The 19,530-nt window shown below is 38.9% G+C and overlaps 1 protein-coding gene and 2 pseudogenes across 1 annotated transcript in view; 2 read left to right on the forward strand and 1 right to left on the reverse strand.

The window, feature by feature from the left end:
* Window positions 1-286: 286 nt before the first annotated feature.
* The window catches only part of SPESP1 (sperm equatorial segment protein 1), a 38,989-nt gene continuing 19,745 nt past the window's right edge, over window positions 287-19,530 (forward strand). The window contains exon 1 of the mRNA XM_045546228.1: window positions 287-493. Coding sequence (XP_045402184.1) covers window positions 430-493 — 64 coding nt within the window. The 5' untranslated portion in view covers window positions 287-429. The remainder of the gene's footprint in view (window positions 494-19,530) is intronic.
* LOC123643028 lies at window positions 9,414-11,837 on the reverse strand (annotated as a pseudogene).
* On the forward strand, window positions 13,259-13,851 carry LOC123623481 (annotated as a pseudogene).

The raw sequence follows: 19,530 nt of genomic DNA on the forward strand, positions 1-19,530 counted from the left end.
AGCCATTTCACGCTGTTTCAATTGCCAAGTTATTTGCGTTTCCCATCTCTGTCTGTCTCTTCCGCGCAGGGACCGTGTTTTAGCCGTGGCTACACCCCTAGCGTGGAACGGGCCCAGCCCTCCGCCCCGCAGCCCACACAGGGTGCAACCCAGCCCCAAGACGTGCCCGATCGCCCCGCGAATGCAGCAGACGGCCACTGAGCATGCGCACCAGCCGGCACGCGGCCCGGGGCGGGAGTGGGTCCTGGCCGCCCACACTCCCCTCCCCCACCCTGCTGCGCTTGCGCGCTGCGGACAGCCGTTGCGGGGCGCCCTGGGCCCTGAAATAGGACGGTCGGAGCCCGCAGCTCCCCTTTCGGCCCTGAGGTAACCTGGCCTGGTGGCCCCAGGACGTTCCCGGCGCATGGCGGAGTGCTGCGGACAACGCCCATGAAGCCCTTAGTCCTCTTAGTTGCGCTGTTGCTATGGCCTTCGTCCGTGCCGGCTTATCCGAGTGAGTGACCGGCCTGAGGGGCAGCGACCTGGGGACACCCCTCCGGGAACCTCCCGGGTTCCGGCTCTTCCTTTTCCCGGGTCGGGCTGCCCTCCCACACCCCGCTGTCCAGGGTTCTGGCCTCGGCGCTGCGGCGTGTCCCTCTCCTCCCCTCGACCCTCTGCGAGGCCGGGGCGCGGCGACGGGAGCGACGGGGCCAGACGGGACGGGGTGCGCTCGGCGCGGAGGGCCTCTCGGGCTGTCGACGCCTCGCCTCCGCCGGCGACTTCCCCAAGTCACCCTCGTCCTCCTCCCTGCGGTCCGTTGCATATGTGATAGAGCAGGGATCGGCAAACTGCGGCCAGCCAGGCATGCCTGTTTTTGTATGGCTGGCCGGCAGAGAATGGTTTTTACATTTTTTAATGTGAGTATGAAATGCACTCCTTCGTGACATGTGAAAAAGGATGAAGTTCAAATTTCATTGGTTATAAATAAAGTTTAATTGGAACACAGCCACGCCCATTCCTTCATGTATTGCCCATGGCTGCTTTACCTGTTGTAACTGCAGAGTTAAGTGGTTGCCACACGTAGTCTGGCCAGCAAAGCCCAAAGTATTTACTGCCTGGCCCTTTACAGAAAAAGGTTGACGCCTGTTGTAAAAGTTGGAGAGCATGAGGATTGTGGGGAGCGACCTGACCCAGGACACTCACTGACCTGAGGATGCACTCCCCTGAGCATCCTTTGGTGCACAGGATTCAAAGCCTCAGTCAAGCAGACTTGTAACTTAGGACTTCACAAGGATCTCTTTTGGCCTTCCTGGAAAGCTGGAAACCAGAAAGGTCAAATTCAAGCTGCTGAGACTTTACTGTATTAACAATGTCACGTGAGCGCCTAGAGGGATTTAAGTATTTAAGTCGGTTATGTGAGGCTTGCCCGTCTAGTCTTAAAAGTTCATTATAGCACTGAATAATGCTGGAGTTTTGTTTAATTAAATCAATAAATAAAACTTAACAGGTAAGTGTGGAAAAAGTCCTGTAGTGCATGCTAATCATGCAAAGCTATATTTTAGAGTTGTTAAAAGGTCTTAGCTAAAAATGACATTTAGAAAATGAAAATACAACACAACCTAAATTATCATGAATAGTAGTGGAAGTTCTGGAAGAAGTAGCCTAGATAACTAAAGTTAGTTCTTCAAATACTAGCTCTTACAATTTTTAGCTGTTTTAAATAAAAATCTTTGTAAAATTTTCCTTCCTGGCCATAAAGGACCAGAACATAATGAAGGTAATATTTTTTCTTGATGTCTGTTGGTCATTATTACTAACACCAGTTACTACATAGCTGTAGATCAGTAGGTCATAACTGACCAACATATATGGAGACTTTAATTGAGGTGACATTAATACTTTTACACAGTGCACTCTGGGACTGCACGGTAGCAGTCCCTGGATCCTCACTTAACTCAGTACAATCTTCTGTCTGACTTCGTAATTTCATGACTTTTTCTTTGCACCTTCTTCCTTGAGCTTTTCTTAAGGCTTATATTAAATGAAAACATACTTCTCATAAAAAAGAATGATTTTGTGTTGAATAAATAGATGATATAAGATGTAAGGAAACTATATACAGGTTGTAGGTCATAGAAGATACCTTGGAAAATGTAATTTACCGCTTTTCCACAGAAGTGGATTAAGGGATTTGTAGGGCAGTGTTACATGGCTACTTTCCCTGTATCTGTCTTATTCTTTTTCTCTCAGTAATTTTAATTTTGTTTTTTAAATAAGTATATCAAAAGAAACCAGGCTTATCATTATGTTTGATTTAAATCAGTTATATATTGTTTTATATGGTCACTATTGGAACAATTGTTGGTGAGTCAAATGAAACAAAATGCTCCATTATGTCAAATATAAGGCACATAGGTTTTTATTATGAAAAATACAACTTTCACAATTTTTTTCCTAGACTAAGATAGTTTTGAGCTTATCTTAATACAAATATCACAGGCATGTTAAGTAAATACATTTATTGAAAGCCTTAGTACTTCTTGTAACTGCTGGTACCTTTTTAACAGGCCCAAGCCAAACTTACTAGCAGTGGGTTTAATCTAAAGTCAGCTTGATATGAATGAAGCTTGGGTAGATAGAAGTTAATACTCCTCTACATACGAACATCCTGATGGTGCTGGATAAACACTTTTTTTACTATATACTTAAACTTTTATATATTTAATTAATTTCCTATATCTAATTTTTCTGTAGTTTTAAATAATTTCCAATTTTTTTAATTTATTTTTTTACTTTCCAATTTTTAAAAGCTTGCTTCTTTAATGTATTTTCTCTGTACAACTTGCTTTACTTCTTAGTGAGAATTCTTTTTGCTTTTAAACAATTCTCAATAACTTCTAGAGTAAAATTAACATAATTATGCATTTAAATAATATTAACTACTAATTTAAAAGTATATAATTTGCTTTTTATAATGTTAAGTCGCCAAATATTTATGGGCCTGAAGCTGCAAATACAAGACTGAAATATTAGCATTGGGGTTTTTTTTTTTGCTATCTCCTGAATAAATTATTTTTTCCAGGTCATCTCTTTGGATAGGTTAGCAAAAATAGAATTAATGGTGTAGGTTTAAGTCTAGGATGACAAAACCTTTTAACTTACTTCTCTAGATAGGTATTAAAAGAGGGCTCAATAATGAGTCTTTGGCCTCTATCATTGTCCTTAGTAAGACCTTTGTCCTAATGAGCCACACAAGGAGAGGGAAGTACTAAGGTAGCAGCTAACAACAATTGTTCAAATCTATCACCAAATGAATTCAAAGGAAAAACAGATTTCTCTTATTTCAAATACATTGTAAAGGTAAAAGTCACTTGGTTCTGGTGCTGCAAGTTCACTTTATGCTGTTTAGTGCCTGAGGGTATAGCATTTAGGGTCTCTCAAACCTGTGAATGGAATGTCAAGACACATTTCATTAATATTTGAGATAATGAGGAGCATGTAATCTAATAAGGTGAATGTTTAGAGAGTAGCCAATGGGAGAGTAGCAGGCAGTTTCGTTAGCCTAGCCATTGATGTTTTATGGAAAAAAATGATTCTTTTTTTGTTCTTTTGATCATATTAGCCCTTATATGTATATACTTTAATCTCCTGGTAATATATGTAAAATTAAACATAAGCAATAATTTTTTATATATGAATAAATACAAATATAATACTAGTTATTTGAAGAGAAAATATTTTCTTTTTTTGGTATCATATATCTGTGGCTTTTTGTAAACACAACATTTATTGAACTTAACTGTAATTTTTTCCGAGGCTCAAATACTCGTACTTGACCGTTTGGAGCTACTGTGAACTGCCTTCTGTGTTCTTTTGGTATGATTCCATATGTTTTTAAAGACTTCTTGTTTTCTGACATTAACTGGTTGTTCCAGGCCCGCTTTGTATCTTCCCTGCTCTGAAGGGAATCAGCTATCCTTCTAAGGAGACATAATATTAACAGAACATTGTCTTAAAGACCAAAGTGCTTGGGATACATACCAGACTTATGGGGTGGGGTGATACTATAATTTTGGTATCTGTTTAGAACTAGAAGAGATATATTTAAAAGTCATGAGTTTAGTTTGGTTCCAGTTAAATTTTAACATTACTCATCTGATAACTTCTTAATTTTTAAGTGTTCATCCAAACTAAAATCGTATTCCTTTTAAAAAATATACTATAATGAGGCTGTTTTGGTTATCTATTATAGCATAAAAGACTGTCCCCAGATTTATTATTTCTCAGGATTCTATAGGTTGACTAGACTCAGCTGGGCAGTTATGCTTTATATCAGCATGGCTGAGGTCACTCATGCAACTGCATTCTGCTGGAAGTTCATCTGAGATGGTATCATCCAAGATGGTCTCTCATCCTCCAGGATCTTTCTCTACATGACCTCTTATCTTTCAGTAATCTAGCCCACGTTTCTATACCATGGCAGATGGCTTCCAAGAAGGAGATTTACAAGCCCCAGCATGCAAGCTCTTATCAAGCCTATGTCGTGTCAGACTTGCCAATATCCTACAGGCCAAGACAAGTCACGTGGGACAAGCCCATATTCAACGTGGGAGGACACTATGGAAGAACATGAATAGCATGAAATGCAAGGCCATAAAGTGACATTTCTTTAACTGTAATACTTGATTAATATCAACATGATTATTTGTTTACTTGTCAACAAAAATTAAAATTTGAATTAATAATAATAAGTTATAGGAAAACTGATGGATGAATAACAAGACATAATGTTTTCTTTGTGACCATTCTTTAAGTATACTTCACTAATGAAGCACAGGTACTACAACTTTGATTTGTGTTGGAAGTACATTACTTCAGCTCAGTTATTTAAGTTCATTTTAATTTGAAGGTGTTAGCATTTTAACTGGCAGTTCCTACGTGGTGACAGCTTTCAGGTATTAATTCTTGTAGCACTTAACTGCTGTAGAATAAGGGAAGTTCATTCTTTGTGATTCCATTTCATGACATGGATGGAAAATACAAGCAATTTGTTCTCTAAAGTTAAGGACATTTAGCCAGAGTCTGGACCATCTATAAGTTGATCGTTGCTTGGGTATGTTTAAGTTTTACATACGTGAGTTCTTTATGGATAAAGGCATTCTATTTTTCACTTTTGTTGTAGTATTATAAAAATCCTGGTTTTATTTGAATCTTTTATTGAGCTTGCATAATTCTTTGTCAAATTGAGTGCAATAAACAGTTGCCATATCAAGGTTACTGGCTAGAGCAAAGTAAAAATGTATAAGTTCTTAAAGTACCAAGATCAGATGTATTCCATTGCTCTTTAACTTTTTGTTAAGTTAAAATTTTAAATTCAAAGTTTTAAAATTCATCTTTTCCTATTTACTCAGCTACCAAGTTTCCCCCATTTTATATAGTGTTTTGCTACTACCTTTAATTTACCATATATTTTTTGTTATCTCAAACCACGTGTTTAAATTAACGATATTTTTGGTTTTCAATCTTAAGTTTTTTAAAACAAATTATATTTAAACACACAGTCAGCATCCATTTTTATATTGAGAGGTAAACTTTTTTTTTTTTTAGAATTCTGTTTTGATGTTCAGCATTTTTGAGTATATCTCTTTTGATAGCCTAGGTATTATATTATAGAAACATAACTTATCGCAGTCTATTGGTGTCACATTTTATTAGTTTGAGTGAAATGTAGAAATATCACCTCCCTTTATGTCCTTTTACCCTTCCCCATTCATAATATATTATTAATCGTCTTAAATATTTCCTTTACATACATTCAGTGTTATAATTTTTGCTTCAATTGTCAAACATGATTTGGGAAACTTAAGAGGAAAAGAAAAGTTTATTGCATTTACCCATATTTTTGCTCTTCTTTTTATTCTTTCTTCCTTTCCAGTGTTCCAGAATTTTTTCATTTGTCATTTACTTTCTGTTTAATGAACTTCATTTAACCATTCTTTTAGGGTAGGTCTTCTGGCAACAACTTCTCTTAATTTTCCTTTATCTAAGAGTGTCTTGAGTATCTTTTCATTACTGAAGGATATTTTCTTTTGATATAGAATTCTGGGTTGATAGTCCTTTTTCGCCAGTTCTTGAAAAATATTCCATTTCTTTCTGACCTCTATGGTTTCTGATGAGAATAAAAATTGTCATTGATAACGTTTTTCCCCTATAGAAGAGGTGTCATTTCTCTCGTTTCTTTTAAGAATTTTCTTCTGTGTCATTAGTTTTCAGACGTTTAACCATGATATGTCTTGGCATGGGTTTCTTTGAGTTTATTCTGTTTGAGGTTCACTTAGTGTCCTGAATCTATTAAGTTCATTTGCCAAACTTGGGAAATTTTCAGCCATTATTTCTTTGAATACTTTTCCAGACTCAGCCTCTTTGTTATCTTCTTCTAAGGCTCCAATGACTTGAATGTTAGATCTTTTGTTATAGTTTCACAAGTTCCTAAGGCTCTGTTCATTTTTTTCCCCCCTCTGTGTTTATTTTCTCTTTGTTGTTCAGATTGGGTAATTGCTGTCATTCTGTCTTGTGGTTCACTTATTCTTTCCTTTGAGGCCTCCATTTTGCTGTGGAGCCTAACCACTGAGTTTTTTTCATTTCAGTTACTATGTTTTCCAGTTATAAAATTTCAATTTGGTTCTTCATTTCTTCTGTTTCTTTGCTGGGACTTTCTATTTTTAATTTGTTTCAGGCATGTCCATGATTGCTTGTTGAAGCACTTTTATGACAGCTGCTGTAAAATCCATGTCAGATAATTCTAACATCTGTCTCAGTATTGGTATCTGTTGATTGTTTTGTTTTTTCCATTCAAATTGAGACTTTCCTGGTTCTCGTGGTGAGTGATTTTTCAGTTTAAACCTGGACATTTTAGGTGTTATGTTGGAAGACTCTGGATCTTATTTAAATCTTCTATTACAAATTTAAATAGGCCTCTGACATGACTTCTCTGGGGGAAGAGAGGTGTTTCCTTGTTACCACAGGCTGGGGATGAAGTCTCAGCTCCTCACTCAGCCTTCTCTACTGGAAAAGAAAGTATTAATTCTTACTTGGTAACAGCACTTCTGTGGGGTAAGGGGAGAAGGGTTGGGGTACCTCATTACAATCTGACAAAGGTGAAAGTAAGTCTAGGTTTCCACTCAGCCTTTGCTGGTGGGTGTAGGGCTGCACTTTTTTTCTGTGGTATTTGGCTGGAATAGTGCAGTTATTGTCTAAAAGTTTTCTATCTTGCTAGGTTGCCCCCTTCCTGATCCTTTGGCTGTGGAGAGAACAGGCTTTTTTCTTGGAGCCTTTTTTGTCTGTGCACATTGATGTTTCTGGGTTGTCGGCTTCTCTAGCCCCTAGTGTGGGGTATATGTGGCCAAAAGAAAACCCAGGGAATTCACTGCTGTGTCATTTTTCAGGTCTGGAAGTCCCTAGTTGGTCTGCTGCCTTCTTGCCACCTTTCAGAGTCTTATGCTTGTTTTATGCGTATTTTTCAAGGTTTTTAACTGTGATTAGTAGGAGCAATAGGGAAAATGTACATGTTCTCTGTCTTCTTGGAAGCAGAGGCCAGATATTATTGTTTTAAATCATTAATTATTAGGGGCTTTTGGAAGAGACATGTGTTTTGCAGGTAAACAAGAATACCTAAACAGAGCATGCAAGGGCATTATGTGATGGTCTGTTTTAATTTTTAATTTTTATCAGAATGTGTTGGAATTAGGTTTACAATGCTTTGGTGTATGTTATTTTTCCAGTTTGTTAGATAAAGTGCTAGTTACTGGAAAGGAGGGAAAAGTCTTAATTGACCCTCACGAAGATATCAGACGTCTAGCTAAATTATTTAGATAGAATTTTATTTGAGTAGTGATTCACAAGACTCTATTTAAATAATTTAGAGAGAATATAAATGAATTCTAGATTTTGAGGGTTTTTCTAAAAATTTTATAGACAATTAACCAATGTTCATTAATTTACTAGCAGCATTCTTTTTAATTCATATGCAATTTGATGCCAAACTTCAAGTTTTTTCTGTTAAAAGTCTTTAGGTAAATACATATGTTAACTAAAATTATTTTAATTTACAAATTCACAATTAAGAATGTCTGAAAATATAACCAAGTTAATGTCAGAATAAAACACAACTCATATAATGTGTTATCAGGGAATTATACACTTAGAAATTATACACAGAAAATTTTAATGGAAAAATTCTATTGTCCTTATGATTTTACAATATTGTGTAGGTTTATAGTAACCATTTTCTGAGACACCAGGTATTTGGCTTGTAACACATTTCAAGTGAAAATCCATATTCACAATATATTTATATGTTTTTCAGTACAGTTCTCAAAAAGTTTAGCTATATTAGCTGAAGTACAAAAATCCAAATTCTGTGTGGATTTGGATATGCCATATTGATGTTCCAGTTTTGTTTCCTGGGGTAGCTACGCAATCACTGTAAATGAAACACACAAAAAATACTTTCTTAAAAAGTAAGTTTTTTAAAAGCCCTAAATTTTACCAATAAAGGTTCTTCTGAAGTTTTCAGTTGTAGCATTAAATAAGGAATCCCCAACTAAATGCTAAAATTACCCAGTTTTATTATAACCTTATATTTTATTACCCTTAGAAGTAAAGATATTACATAGGAAAGTTTCCAAATTTGGGATTATATATCTTTTAAAATTATATTTTCCCCCATTCTTTTACTAAAGAAGAGATGAGAGTATTGTAGTTTTCCTTTTATTCAGCTTAGAAACTATTGCTTTTTTGGCCAAGATTCAAGATAATAAGTTTTTTCCCTCCTTAAACCTTTAGTCTTTTTTCTTTTTTTAGAGAATAAACTTTATTTTATAACGCTATTACAGAAAGCAAAATACCATTTAATAACAACTTGAAGCTCCTATAAATCTGTTCTGGCATCATAACTATACATAGGATCAAAAGCAAGGGAAAATGTCCAATACAGTTAGTAAGTAAAAAGTCACAGGACTGGAAAGTCGAAAGGATCCAGTTTGAAAAATACCCTAGTGAAATTCTCAAACATTAGAAAATTTTCAAAATGTAAGAAATGCTTTTTTAATCTGTACTAATATTTTCTCATACAGTATATTTACTGCCATTGGAAAATTCTATAAATATATACTATAAGAATTCAATGGAAAGAATCTAGAAGAAGGAAAGGCCCTACCTAAGTTAGTCACAGTTTCCTTTCCACACGACAGCACCTGTTCAAGTGAATAGCACTTTACCAGTGTGGGCTGGCTTTGTTCACTGTCTTTTGATCAAAATGAGCCATAAAAAGCAGGTAGTTGTACACAAAGTAAATAGGAAACAAAAACAAAATCCCTTAATTTAAAAAAAAGAACTAAGAATATTTAAAAGTGGTTATAAAACAAAACATTTCACTATGCCAGGGTGCTGTTCTCTGCTCTCTCTGACCACTTAGCCAGCACCTTCTTTATCTGGTCATCATCAGTATCTGCATCTTCTGTGACCACAATGAATTTGTTAATTCTTGTTTCACACATGCCACCTTTTCTCATTTTGGCGATGCATGTGGTGGTGGTTGTCGACACGGACTCAGGTGTGATGGTTTATGCAGTCAATAATGTGCCTGAATCACCACTAGCCTCACCATCAATCTATGGAGACTCAATGGACAATGAAGACTTCTTGGTGGAGAGTTCAGTCCTTTGTGAGGCATCAGAAATTGTTACCATCTCTGTTTTTTTACCACTTGTGGCTTTCCTTCAATGAGCTGCAAATGTTGGGCTTTAGTTGGGCTTCTCACTTCCCTCCTGCTGTCCCCATCTTGTACCATAGTAGTGCTGATGACTTCAGGGCCATGTGCTGAAATCTCCCCAGCAGAGACAGAAGAATTCTTCATAAGACTTTGGTCCACAATGCCAATCAGAGCTCCATCAAGATTCCTGGAGGCCTGTTTACTAGAGGTGTGCTCGAAGTGTGGTGCTGGCCTATCTATGAGGGTGCTTGCCTGGAGGGTCTGTGCTTGGGTCCAGCTGCTGTAGGGGAATTTGGAACCCAAGGTCAAGAACTTGGGCTTTGGTGGCTGTTTAAACCTGTAGAAAATGTAATGCTCTATGCACACTTTCCATAGCCTTTTCACTGCCTGGCAGTTTGGCATTTTGAATCTAACAGTGCTTCCATACTGTTTCATCTCTGCAGACCCAAATCTAATATAGAAGTTACTGGGCATATAGGACATTTTCAAGATTTTTGCCCAAGCCAAATAATGGAGTATGAGCCCATCTCTTTAAATGAGGAGGCCGTCAGCACACAAGCCCAGCTTGTAGTCCATGCCTTCTGAGTCCTTGGCATCATGTAGGTCAACACCATACATGGGAAGTCTTTTTGCATCATCTATGAACCGATAATCAGCTTGTGCTGGAGACAAGCCCCTGTGGGTTTTATACAACTCTGCCACCATCTCTTCCAGCTCCTTAGTCTGTGTGGGGGAAAACTGGTATTCACTGAGGTCAATGCTGCCAGAACTTTGGGGTCACAGTCTCTAAGTTGAGACACAGTGGAGCAGGGCAGGCAGCCAGAGGCAATGTCCTGCCAGAGCTGAAGGCACAAGTATCTGGTGATATCTTCAGTCAATTGAAAAGGATAACAAGGATAAAACCTCACATTAAAAGTGAACAGCCAGAGAAGATTTTGCAATTGTCTCTTTACTTTTTTGCAGGATCTAGCCAGTTTTTCTGCTCAGGGTTTTCCTGAAACATAAGTCCAAGGTAGTCCTTCTCCAAGAGATTGAGGTGTTCACATACTTTGTCAAATAACACTTGTCCTTAGCACATTTCTCTACCTGCCCAAGTGTATCTCACTGGTCCCATGAGATTCTCCACATATACACCACACATCCCTCCGGGTCACAGCTGTATTCAATGCCATCTAAGAGGATCACTTTATACTGGACAGTTTTGGTCTTCTTGGTGGCTTTTTCAGAGGCCTTCTCTGCTTTTAGCTCATTGGTCTGCACTTTCTTGGTCTCTCTTTTTTCTGCTGTTCCTTCTGATTTGTCTTCCTGTATTTCCTGTACCTTCTCCTCTTCACTCTCCTTACTTACTAATTCAGCAGGCTGTGTCTCAGCTGTGCTCATGGAAGGCTTTTCTTCCTCGACTTCAACCTTAATCTCCAGTTGTTTCCTCTGAGTTGTTGCTTCAGTATCACCCTTGGCCTGTCTCTCTTCTTCTGGAAAATCTTCCTCTTTATCTAAGACCTGTTCTTCCACAACAGCATGGGTAGGCTCTTTTTTATCTCCTCCATCTTTGGCCACTAAAAAGGTGTGTGACTTCAGTTTCTTAAGCCATGGGGCTATGAATCGAGAAATACCCCTTTTCACAGATGGATCCTTCTGTCTCTTCTGGTGGCAGACACTGCTTTGGCTTTCAGCTGTAGGAGAAGGCTGGGAATCTTTCTCCTCCTCAAGATCAGACGACTGATTCTGCTGGGTTTCTGCTACTTCTTTAGGTTGCTTCTTGGTTACATCTGCTCCTAACTGGGCAGAGTCCTCCTTCACTTCAGATGCAGAGCTTACTTCAGTAGTTATGGTTACAGCTTATGCTATAGTCCCAGCTACTCAGGAGGCTGAGGCAGGAGGATTGCTTGAGCCCAGGAGTTTGATGTTGCAGTGAGCTATAATGACGCCACTTCTCTCTTGCCCAGGCAACAGAGCAAGACCTTATTTTTGCTAAATGTTCTCTGCTTTTCCACATGCTCCACAATCTTTTCTTCTACATAAAGATCCTTCTGGGCCTATTTCTCAGGGTCAATCTTTTCTCCAAAATTCAAGTACTTTTCCTCATTGGTTGGCTGGGGATGATCAGTGGCAGGATAGTCTGGGTGGCCCTTTTCTTTGTGGAGGTTCTTGGGGAGAAGCTGGTGTGTGAATGTGCTGGAGTTGTTTTTGATGCCTGAACAAGTGAATCACCATGTATGCACTTGAGAACAGCATGAATCCTCGATGTCCTGATGTGATGCTCCTTACGCTCTCCATGGAACTCCTTGCAATTCTTCAGCCAGAAGATGAAGGGAGTGGGATTGCCAGCGGCTGGGGAGTGGGGTCCCCAGCCGCTGGGCAGTGGAAGTGAATGGTGTGGGTGGTCAGCATAGCCGGCAACTTCTTATCTGTCCACTGGCACTGAGTCCATTAAGGAGCCCCTGCTATTGAGGGCAGGGCTTGGTGGGTGGAAAGCAGGTCCCATCCCCAGCCAGCCTGTGTGCCTGGAATCTGGTCTCATCTGTATCTTCAGCCTCCGCCTGCCATCTTTCTCACATCCAGAGAATGGAGCACCTACCCGGTCAGTGCACAACACTCATTTCCACTCAGCTCCGTGCATGTGGGCTCCAAGGCAATACCAGCCACAATGACCTCAGCAGCCCTTATCTATCAAAACTTTAGTCTTTAAGGAACTGGGTATGTTACCGTATAAAATTTTTAATATTAGCATTTTGTTACTGTCATTGCAGCGTAGTGTAATCTTTGGTATGCTACCGTGTTTTAGGAGCACAGAAGCTACTTTTTTCCTTTTTGAGTGTAAGTTTTATCTGGGGAGGAAAAAAAATTGTTAGTTAAAGCAATTAACTCATAATGGCATTTTAACTTTACTGATGAAATTTTTCCAGAAGCAGATAAAGGTGTTATATTTGGGGTTTTTACAAAGAACACGCTGATATATCTTCATTCTTTTAAACAGATGTAGAAAAAATTATTTGTTTTTTACACCTTTATTTTATTTTTATTTATTTATTTATTTTTAGAGAGATGGGGTCTTGCTCTGTTGCCCAAGCTGGAATGCAATGGCATAATCATAGCTCACTGCAGCCTCGAATTTCTGGGCTCAAGCAATCCTCCTGCCTTGGTCTCCCAGAGTGCTGGACCTGTTTTTATACCTTTTACCAATTGTAGTTTTACATATGCAATTAGCTATTTTAATTGGTTCGATAAAGTGTTATTTTTAAGAACTTGAGACTTCCAAATATTTTAAATACTTGAGTAGTTTACAATATATTTGCATAGATAACAGAGTGCTAAGTTTTCTTAGGGTGGTTTGCGAAGTAGTTACTTCAAAAAATAAAAAACAGTAGCAACCAGGAGGAAACAGTAGCCACCAGGCTCGGAGGCGGTGGCGGCTGTGGACCGTGGAGGTGCCGATCGCCGGCACCTGGAACAGCCCAAGCTGGGGTGCACAGCCGAGGGTAACGCGTGCCCCCCGCCGCGACTGACATGGTATTTCCACAAAGCAGGCATTGGGGCTCCTCACACCTGCTCCAGCAACTCAAATTCCCCGTCTCGGACTCCTGCGATTGCGTCAAAGATGAATTTCAGCTGCTGCAGACTTAATATCAGAGCCTAAAGCTGGAGTATGACAAGTTGGCCAGTGAGAAGTCGGAGATGCAGCGTCGCTATGTAATGTACTATGAGATGTCCCACGCCTTGAACAGCGAGATGCACAAGCAGGCTGAAATAGTCAAGAGGCTGAATGGGATTTGTGCCCAGGTTCTGCCCTACCGCTCGCAAGAGCACCAGCAGCAGGTCTTGGGAGCCATGGAGAGGGCTAAGCAGGTCACTGCTCCTGAACTGAACTCCATCATCCGACAGCAGCTCCAAGCCCACCAGCTGGCCCAGCTGCAGCCTCTGTCCCTGCCTCTGACCCCACTGCCTGTGGGGCCGCAGCGCCTTCGCTACCAGCGGTCAGCGCGGGCACCGGCCTCCTGTTGCTGTCCGCACAGGGCCCCCAGGCCCACATCGCCAAGGAAGACATGAACGGGCATGACGGAGACACTCACCAGGAGGATGATGGCGAGAAGTCGGATTAGCAGGCGGGGAGACACCGAGAGTTGGGGAGGGGCGGAGAAAAAGAGGAGACAGAGGCACTGAGCGAAAGGAATGTTTACCGCAAGACACAATATAAGCTTGGGATTGGCTACAATCCGGCAGTATTTATGGTAGCTGCCTATTAGGGCCCTGGCCCTGTTATTGTGTTGTCTCCTAGCTTTGTTCCTGTCTCCTGAGTCCCGGCCTCCTTCCTCCTCCTCTCCTGCAGCCCGAGTAGGTGAATGAATACCTGCTCACAACACAGATGAATGAGGCAAGCTAAGGCCTGGAGGGACAAATGGGAGACCAGGTCAGAAGGGAGCAAAACCTCAAGAAATCCAACACCCCCAGTACTTCCCCTGTTCTGAACAAGTGTAACTGAAAGTCTGCTCGCTGGGTCCCTCTGGACACATGCCACAGCTCCTGCCCTGGCACTGCATGCAAACGCAATGCTAACTGCCCCCTCCCCATCCCGGGTACCCTGAGTCTCCACATTGGGTCCCAGGTCTGCTCCCACCTTCACCTCCGCCTCCTGACCCACTTGCCACCTGCACTAATTCCAGACAACCCCCTGCTCACCTGGTCGTCTCCCCTCACCCACGAAAGAAGGAGCAAGCTTAGCTGGGACAAGCCAGGTGGTGGCAGGTGTCCCAGGATTTCCCTTCACCCCTTCTCAAATAAAGATGAGAGTACTAAAAAACAACAACAACAACAAAAAAAAAAACCCCAGCAAATTTAAATGTGTTAGAACCATTATTTGTATTAATAGTTTAAAATGACTGACTAGACCTAAAAATAATATAATTTTTTAAAATTTATAATATTATTAGCTACAGAAACTGTAGTTCTCACCTGAGATAAGGAAACAAAATCACTCTTAACTCTTTGATAAAAGAAAAAAATCTTGAGTTCTATTTTCATATCCATAATCTTAAGAACTCTTATATTTTCTTATTTCAAAGTAATAAAAGTTAAGATATAACGAAACTAGGAAATATAGCTCTTAGTTTATAAATGTCTGCAATTAGCTTTACTAACTAAAATGAAAATAACATCTATTGGTAAAATAAAGTTTTTTATAAACTCTAGTTTTAAAAGTTTTGGGTTTTATCTATATTGTAATTTCCAGTAATCATAATGCAAAACAGTTACAAGCATGATATTTAAAATATATAACATACATACAATAACATACACAAATTGCAAGTGTGCAGCTTAATGAGTTTTAATAGTTAACTTCCCTGTGTAACCAATGCCAAAATCAACAAACTAAATTTTACCAGCCTAGACCAGTTTACAAGCATGATATTTTAATGTAAGCAAATATTTAAAATCTTGCACAGAAATTTGAGTGACTAGAATTTTCTAAATTTCTGACACTTACAAAATTGAGTTTATCCAAAGAGAACTTACATATGAAAAGGTTGTTCTTGAAACCGTACAGTGAGTCATTAAGTTGACCAAATACAATTCTTGAACATGAACTGCTTAAGTTTTTCACCCATCTCATAAAGTGTACTAATAAAGAGGAGACTTCCCTTATCCTCTATTATTGTAATGCTGCTACCAAGAAAGAATTGTCAGAACATCAACAGTCTCAAAGTAAAATTAAAGAACTAAAATAGAGAATACATCAGACTGGTGTGTATTTAATAACAAAACAGTTCTAAAAATTGCAAATAACTCCAAACAAGATAATTTGACTGTTCATTGCTGGGAGTGGAATGCAGTCAAATTATACAAAGGCAGTTGTAATGATCAACCTTGTTGTTCAGCCAGTACTTTCACTCTAAATTTCAATATTAATAAATTTTTATTTACAGAACCAGTAATTATGCCAGTTTTAATCAAGGTTTCTGGCTAAAATAATAGCTTATAACTTATCATATTACAAAAAGGAATATAATTATAACTCAGAAAAAAGGTTAAAAATTAAGGTAGGTATGCCTTAATGGTAAAACTCAATTGGAAAAGGTCAATAAAAATTAATGCCTTTACAAATGTGTTAATTGATTTTAAACAAGGAGGCCAAGACAATTCAGTGGAGAGAATAGTCTTTTCAGCAAATGGGGCTGGGACACCAGGCAAAAGAATAAAGTTGAACTCTTACTTCAAACAAAAATTAACTCAAGGCCAGGTGTGGTGGCTCATACCTGTAATCCTAGCACTCTGGGAGGCTGAGGTGGGAGGACCACTTGAGCTTAGGAGTTCGAGACCAGCCCTAAGCAAGAGTGAGAGCCCTTCTCTACTAAAAATAAATAAAATTAGCCGGGTGTGGTGGCATGCACCTGTAGTCCCAGCTACTCAGGAGGCTGAGGCAGGAGGATCATTTGAGCCCACGAGTTTGAGGTTGCTGTGAGCTATGCTGATGCCACGGCACTCTAGCCTGGGCGACAGAGTGAGATTTTGTCTCAAAAAAAAAAAAATTAAACCAGAACATAGGTTTAAATGTAAGAGCTAAAACTATAAAACTCTTTGACGAAAATGTAGGAGTACATCTTCATGACCTTGGATTTGGCAATGTTTTCTTAGATATGACACCAAAAGCACAATCAACAAAATAAAACATAGGTAAATTGAAATGTATCAACATTAAAAACTTTTGTACTGCAAATGATATTGTTAAGAAAGTAAAGACAATTCAGAATAGGAGAAAATATTTTCAAATCATAAAAGGGACTGGACTTCAGAATATACAAAAATTTCTGGCCATGTCTGGTGGCTCACGCCTGTAATCCTAACACTCTGGAAGGCCAAAGTGGGAGGATCGCTTAAGGTCAGGAATTCGAGACCAGCCTGAGCCAGAGCGAGATCCATCTCTACTAAAAATAGAAAAATTAGCCAGTCACACTGGCACATATCTATAGTCCCAGCTACAAGGGAGGCTGAGGCAGGAGGATCACCTGAGCCCAGGAGTTTGAGATTGCAGTAAGCTATGATGATACTGCATTGTAGCTGGGGAAGCAGAGCAAGACTCATCCTGACCCTAGGAAAAGGGTCAGAATGGACATTTCTCCAAAGGAGATATGTAGATGCTCAATATCGTTAACCATTAGAGAAATACAAGTCCTTGTGTCATTTCTTTATGACAACACTGTATAGTTGTTATGCACTCACTTTGAACTAAGGTAGCCTGTGTTCAAATCCCATCCTTACTTCTTACAAGTTGAATACAATCTTAAGCAAATGACTTATCCTTTCTGAGTATCTTCCTTTGTTTCTTTATCAAAACACTCCTCACATTCAAAGCTCTTACTTAGTACAGTGCCTGGTACATAGTAATCATTCAGTCAGTGAGAGATGTTATGATCTTTTTAATCACTATCTTCCATTTTTCCCTTCAGATTTCCCAGCACGTTTGTTCCTACAGTTGTTTAGTACCATTTTGTTTACTTTCTTATCATTTCTATATGTGACAATTCTGCCTGTACTATTTCAAGAAGAGAAGTGCAGACAATCTCAGACTTAGCTACAGCCCCCATATTTGAGATTCCAGCAGAGCCTCAAGCCTGTTCAGCAGTTAACTATCCAGCTACAAGAGGCACTGGAGAGTAGCATCATGCTTTCTCCAGCTAGAGATTGTTACACATTCCGGAACATTGCTGTGTTTGCTTGGATCACTAACTGGTAAATATAGAGGGCATATTATAAGGTATACTAGCATATATTAATACTATGAATACCCAAAGTTTAATAACCCAGCTTCTAGCAGAGTTGTTTGTTCTTTGTGAGAATTTGAATTTTGTTCAGCTTTCTAGCACCTCCTGAAGAATGAAGAAAAACAGGTTTCCTTGGTGGCCGGGCCATCTATAGGGGTATTTGAGGCTCCACTGTCTTTTGCTATGTTGCCTGCAAACATTTTTATAAAAATCAAACTGATTTGCAAGAGCAGTCCTGATTAGTAGAACTGAAAAGGTCAACATGAAGTATATAGATGTTTTAGGGGGACAGAGGCAGGAGGTGGAAAATGTGTGGAGAGAGGATAGATTTAACAATAGAACAATATGGAGACAAAGGGAGGAAGAAGGGAGGAAAAGTGACGTAGGAGGGAGGGTGCTCTATTGCTAGGCAGTCATGAATAGGGTTTTTGGTGTTGCCTGAGTAACAGCAGAAGGGGATAATGAGTACTTCAGTATTTTTAGGAATCAGCTAGTATTAAGTATCTCCTTTTCCTGTCCTTTGACACCGTAACTCACCTAATAGCCACCTGGGTATCCTGTTTACTATTTTGAGAAGAAACAAGCTAAATGACTTGAAAATCAAGTGGTTTATCAGATTATAATCTAATGGCAATGTCTTTTTTAAAGCATTTAAACCATTGCTGGTTGTACATTTTGGATTTATTTATGATAGTTGCCCAGAATTAAAATCTTTTTTCAAACAGATTTTAAAAAACATTTTATTATGGAAAATTTTAAACATATACACAAGTAAAAAGAAAAGTATAATAAATCTCCATATACTTATAATCAGCTTCAGCTATTATGAACTCATGATTAATCTTGTTTCATTGATTAGCTCCACTCACATTCCTTTTCCTCTCACCTCCCTGACTCTTCCACCCTAAGTTTTTGGGCTTGGATTATTTAAAAGCAAATTGTGAGCCGGCCATGGTGGCTCATTGCCTCCCCTGAGAGTCTGGATCACTTGAGGCCAGGAGTTTTGAGACCAGTCTGGGCAACATAGTGAGACTCCATCGCTACAAAAAATAAAAAAATTAGCCAGGTGCAGTGGCTTGCTCCTGTAGTCCCAGCTCCTAGGGAGGCTGAGGCAGGAGGATCACTTGAGCCCAGGAGTTCAGGGCTGCAGTGAGCTATGATTGCACAACTGCACTGCAGCCTGAGTGACAAAATGAGACCCTGTCCCTTAAGAAAAAAAAGCAAATTCTAGACATACAGTTTCATTAGTAAATATTTCAGTATGAAGCACTAAAATATAAGGTATATACTTTAAAAAACACAAAAACAATACAATTTTATACTAAAAAGATAATAATTCCTTAATATCATTAACTATCTGGTGAGCGTTCAAACTTTTTTGATTGTCTCTTTTTTCCAGTTTGTTTAACAGAATTGGGATTCAAAGAAAAGATTTATACATATAATTTATTGATATACCTGTTAATTCCCTTTTAATCTATAGTTCTTTCATCTCTGTTTTTCTCCTTGCAATTTAATTGTCATGCATTCTTTAGACCTGGAAACTGGGTCATACATTCTTTAGTTTCTCACAGTCTAGATTTTGCTAATTACATCCATATGGCATAGTTGAATATTTTCCTCATTGTTCTATATGTTTCTAAATATTGCTAGTAACATCTAGGAAGACCTATTGGATTCAGGTTTGACTTATTTTTGCAAGACTAATTTATAGGTGGTATTGTGTTCTTTCATCAGAAAGCACATAATATCTAATTGGGTGTTCTTTTATGATAGAGGCAGGCATTGAAAATTATTGCAAAATTATCATAGTTTAATTATAAATGGCTTCTTTATTAGCTGGAATAGTTTTTAAATTGAAACTTTTCTTCCATTTGAGTTGTTTCTCCATATGCAGTTGGGTCTACTTCTGTATTTTATGTTCTTTTCCATTCATCCATGTATGTGCCAATGCTATACTATATTTATAATATATTTTAATATCTGGTAGGGCTAGCTTTTGTTTTCCTGGCTATTCTTATT

The sequence above is a fragment of the Lemur catta genome, chromosome 1 (assembly GCF_020740605.2).
Source record: "Lemur catta isolate mLemCat1 chromosome 1, mLemCat1.pri, whole genome shotgun sequence".
Lineage (NCBI taxonomy): Eukaryota > Metazoa > Chordata > Mammalia > Primates > Lemuridae > Lemur > Lemur catta.